Here is a 4,701-nt window from a genome sequence, read left to right on the forward strand (position 1 = left end):
GAAAAGTTGGTTAATTTGTACATAACATGGCACACAAAGATGATGTCCTACATCCTACATTGGTGGTTAGTGACTGGAGTCTTAAAAGCTTGTGAATAGTTACTCAAAGTATAACTATTTTCTCTCCCCATCTGGAGCAAAGGGTGAAGAAAGTCAAAGATGCACAGAAACAATCAAAGGACCAATGGATCACATGAAGCCCTACTTCCACAGTGCTGACACCTGAAGTTGATGATGCGAGTTACCACCGCTGAGCGCTCTGAAAGAGGTCACATTGGAAGGCCTGGAGAAAGTGAGAGAGAAAAAATGTGGAACAACACTCCAATTCACAAAAAGGCCATGCTTACTGATCTGATGGCTACTGGTGGAAGCCCTGAGACTAGGATCCTTTATTGCTGTTGGGTGCTGTCCAGTCAATGATCACTAAACGAACTTGTCCCTCTCCTACTCCATCCTCACTGTCTCAGACACACTCAAGCCCATTGGTGAAGGTCATCCTCTCTTATACTGACCACTTTTCCCCACTTGATGTCTTTTCCCAAGACTGGCCCCTCCTGGCAACATGTCCAAAGGATGTGAGATGAAGTTTCACCATCCTTGTCTCTGAGGAGCACCCGGTTAGATCCTCTGTAAACCTGGAACTGGACTTATCGTCAAGACTCACCTTGCAGCCACACAATAGACCGGTGTATACAATGAGCAATAACAACAGGGAGGGGCCTACTCCTTAGCACCATCCATCATACAAGATTAACAGATAGCAGCAGGGCAGGCATGAAGCTCAAAAGGCAGGACCGACAGGGCAGCATCAGCCCCGGGACAAAGCTCAGATGGCAGGAAGGGAAAGGAAAGAAGGCCCAGTGGAACCAGTGCACACAGGGAGGAAGTGTCAAGAGTGTCGTTACAGCGAGGAGATCACGAACCAACGTGTGTATGAATTGTTGAATGAGAAACCAATTTGCTAAGCTTTCACCCAAATCACAATAACAACAATAACGAAATTGGTAGGTTTAGGTGAGGCAAGGCAAAACTATGCTAGCAGGAAGGCAAGCAGCAGCTCCTCTTCACAGCCTTAGAGCCGCCTCAGCCTTCAATCTAGGACCCCATCTGTTTTGTTAAATTGACAATTTCCTTCAGCAGGAAACAGAGGTTCATACTGAGTTTCAGACTGTTACAGAGTAAGGAATAGCTTCACTTTTTAAAGACTTTGCCTTTTAGGGCCTTCAGCACATAACTTAATTTCATTTGATGGAGTTTGTTTTTCCTTCTCCATTTGCTACCTAGCAATGTGTGCTTTCTTACCTCCTGCAGAATTGGGGTTAGAGGTGGATGGAGAGAGTTAGTGACTCTGAATTCTCTGAATCTCAAACACTAAAAAGAAATAAAATAATATTGCATTCAATTAAAGTTGCAAAAGCAGACACACCAGCATATTATGTAACTCATACCCTAACTGCACAATTCTACCCTTGGAGCCCAGACAGAAACTTCCTGGACTCCTCCAGTTTCAGGAGTATCTAACAACCAGACTTAGAAAGTCAAGAACACAACAGCACAAACATGTACATCGGTAAACCAAACACATTGCAGCCAAGTAGATTTTGACTCCTGGTGATGCCACTTGTTACAGAGCAGAGGTGTTCCACAGCATTCTCTTAGTCACGATTTTTATGGAAGCAGACTGGTCACCAGGTCTTTCTTTTGGTCACCAGGTCTTTCTTCCACATTGTCACTGGGAGGTGGGTAAAGGGTTGGGGGAGATTTGTGTAATCAAGCACAAACTATCCAGGGGCCTGAGATGGGGACTTTATTTGAAGGGAAAGTGTATGCATCTGCTAGGTTCTGTTTAAGGTTTGTTACTAAAGTAACAACTCAGCTCTTTGCTTTCTCCTTCCCAGATTCAAAACCTTTCAAAGTGCTCTGCACTGAAGGAGCTCTGGGGATGTAGCCACAGCGAGCTGCACTACTGTGCTTCTCCAGCAGTTACAATCTATCAGTAGCTCCTTGGGAGAAAGATGGGCAATCTCTTCCCCTTATCATTTACGGCCTCAACAACCTGAGGGAGCAGCACTGTGGGGTGAAACCAACTCAACGGAAGCCGTTTGCGTTAACCCATAGTCGTCTCACACAAAGACAGGACGTTATCTCAAACACGAATATAATGGAATATGACTTCCTGAAACAAAATTGTTGGCTTTATCTCAGACACGAATATGATTTCCTGAAATGAAAACGTATTACTTTAGAATTGCCTTTCTGAAAGTTTTGACACAAGGAGAAAAGGAAAAGATAAAAGGCAAGCAAATGTGGAGTATCAACTTTTTAATTAAGAGAGAAGAGTCAAGCATTTATCTGTAAGATGCAGTACATCTGCATTGGCATGTCTCTTGATAAGATGGGCCATTTACATACACAACCCTGGGGCCCGCAGCCAGCGGAAATCAAATTACTTGATGTCACACAAAAGGGCCACGCCTCTCAGGATCCAGTGGTCTGGGGACAAAACTGTTCTTAAATATACCACGGTGATGAAGGTTAAGTCTGTTCGCCTGGGTTTCTTGTAAATAGGACATACGTACAGCTTGGGGTCCTTGGGCGCCGTGGAGTTGATGGCAAAGATGTGTAGCACCGGCAACTGAGTGAAGAGCACCTTGGGGGTGGATTCGATGAGCTTCCCGTTCCGTCTGTCCCAGGCTGCTCCGTCCATGTAGAGTCCATAAATATATACACCTTCCTGAAAGAGTCAGGCATAAGGTAAAACGGTATCAGTCAGTCATTGCTGTGAAGTCAGGACGGACTCACACATGATCCTCCAGTGGGCTTTTTTGAGGTTGAAAATCACAAGCAGGAGATTGTTCTTATTTCTCCATAGGACCCACTCATGGATTTTAACTGCTCGAAAGGGGCTGCCTTTGGGTGAACAATGAAACTTTGCAGGCTAGGCCCCCAAAGCTCCAAACAAACGCATGTAAATGTGTATATACACACATAGAGGTTTATACGTGAGTGTAAAGAAAAAAAGACATATCGCATGGGCACTTTGTATCAGTAAATTATTTAGCCCAAACCTGCTCCCTACCCCACAGTATATCTTGGGGCTCTGAGCAATGTAGAAACATATGTGTTATTGGTTGTTGGTGTGGAGGGGTAACCTGACTGCTGCAACAGACTTAGCACCTCAGGTCACCTCACTTGAAAGCTAACAGTTTCTGAGAGGTCTGGGCCAACTTGGTGCAATGAAGCTGCATTTGGAGTTGGGGTCCTAGAGGATCTCCAGTCTAAAATGCCTAAACCAATCTGTGGCACTTGCGGATGGATTCAAAAGGCCAACATGGTATCTGTTAACCCTGGAGGCTCTGCCTTTTCCCCAGGCTAACAGTCTTCCAGGGGACACTGCTGGCACTGGCCCCAGGGCTCTGGGCTGCTAATCCAGTCAGTGATGGCTGCCCTTAGCACTCCTGGTTTCTGTTGGAAGCCCACAATAGTAGCTGGAAACACTTGTTGGGGGGCAGGAGGAAGCCTTGTTGGCAAACACAAGCCCAACTTGTAATTAAAAAAGAAATGAAGTCTGGGGAGTTGCCAGCTCTTCCCAGACCTAGTCATTAACCTCCCACCCCAGCAGATGGAGGAGGTTTTGGCGTTCATGCCTCTGATTACAAGGAAAGAAACCTTTGCTGTAAGGTCAATGGAATTACAGGGACTCATAGGTGAGTTCTACAAAGAATATGAACTTTCAGCCCTGGCCCCAGGATGGTCCCTGCTGGTGCCCATGATGCCTACCCCAGGAGGGGACACGATCTCTTCCTTGGTCTGTCGCAGGACATCATTGTGGATTGTCACCGAGTCCAGGGCCCAGCCTTTGTGGGCTCGGGCCACTTCTTGCCTCATTGCTGTGAGGAAGCCTTAAAAAAAGAGAGAAATGAAAAGATCGAGAAGTTTTCGTTCAGCCCAATTTAGAAAGGAGGAGGGAGCAATGGTAAGTGGTGCTCGCTAATCAATCACCCACCTGCATGCCTGCGTTAACTTCCCAGAGCTGCGGTAACAGAAATACCCAAAATGGATACTTTCAAGGGAAAGTATTTTTTTTATTATTTATTTATTATTTCCTCACAGTTCAGAAGTGGGAATTTAAGGGGCTCTGTCAGCTCTGAGGGAAGATCCTCATCCAATTCGGTAACTGTGACTTGACTCAGATTCTTAGTTCTCTTCTGGAATCATCTTTCCCCATTTATGTCCACCTTTCTGTGCTTAAGCTGCTCATTTTAGATCTCAAGGTGGTTAGACTTAATATTAGATATAGAATACTGAGGTCATCATTTCTCTCACTACGTGTGAATGCCTAGGCTATCTCTTGGTCAATACCCTTTTTATTACTCAACAGCTTTTTGCTATGTTTTCACTGTCTAGAAAGCTTTGTACAAGTAGAATTAAAATTCTCCCCCTTCAGGAAGATCTGTTTTGCCTCTTTGGATCACGTGAAATTATTATGAAATGCTGTCTATAAGCAAATTCTCTATAAGGAAAGAAGCTGGAAGCAAACTGAAAGAATACAAGCATGGTTGTTGTTGTTATGCGCCGTCGAGTCATTTGCAACTCATAGCGACCCTATGTACAACAGCCCTAAACCCTGCTCTATCCTGTGCCAATCACACTGCCTCTGACACGCCCATCCCGATTACCCCAGTCACTGAATCAATCCAC

At 45.1% G+C, this 4,701-nt stretch overlaps 1 protein-coding gene across 1 annotated transcript in view; it reads right to left on the minus strand.

The window, feature by feature from the left end:
- Positions 1-2,446: 2,446 nt before the first annotated feature.
- Positions 2,447-4,701, minus strand: part of DNAH8 (dynein, axonemal, heavy chain 8) — a 555,032-nt gene continuing 552,777 nt past the window's right edge. The window contains 2 exon segments of the mRNA XM_006882162.1: positions 2,447-2,734; positions 3,781-3,902. Coding sequence (XP_006882224.1) covers positions 2,447-2,734; positions 3,781-3,902 — 410 coding nt within the window.

This window comes from Elephantulus edwardii, unplaced genomic scaffold, assembly GCF_000299155.1.
Source record: "Elephantulus edwardii isolate Elephantulus edwardi_28Jun2011 unplaced genomic scaffold, EleEdw1.0 scaffold00017, whole genome shotgun sequence".
NCBI classification, from domain to species: domain Eukaryota; kingdom Metazoa; phylum Chordata; class Mammalia; order Macroscelidea; family Macroscelididae; genus Elephantulus; species Elephantulus edwardii.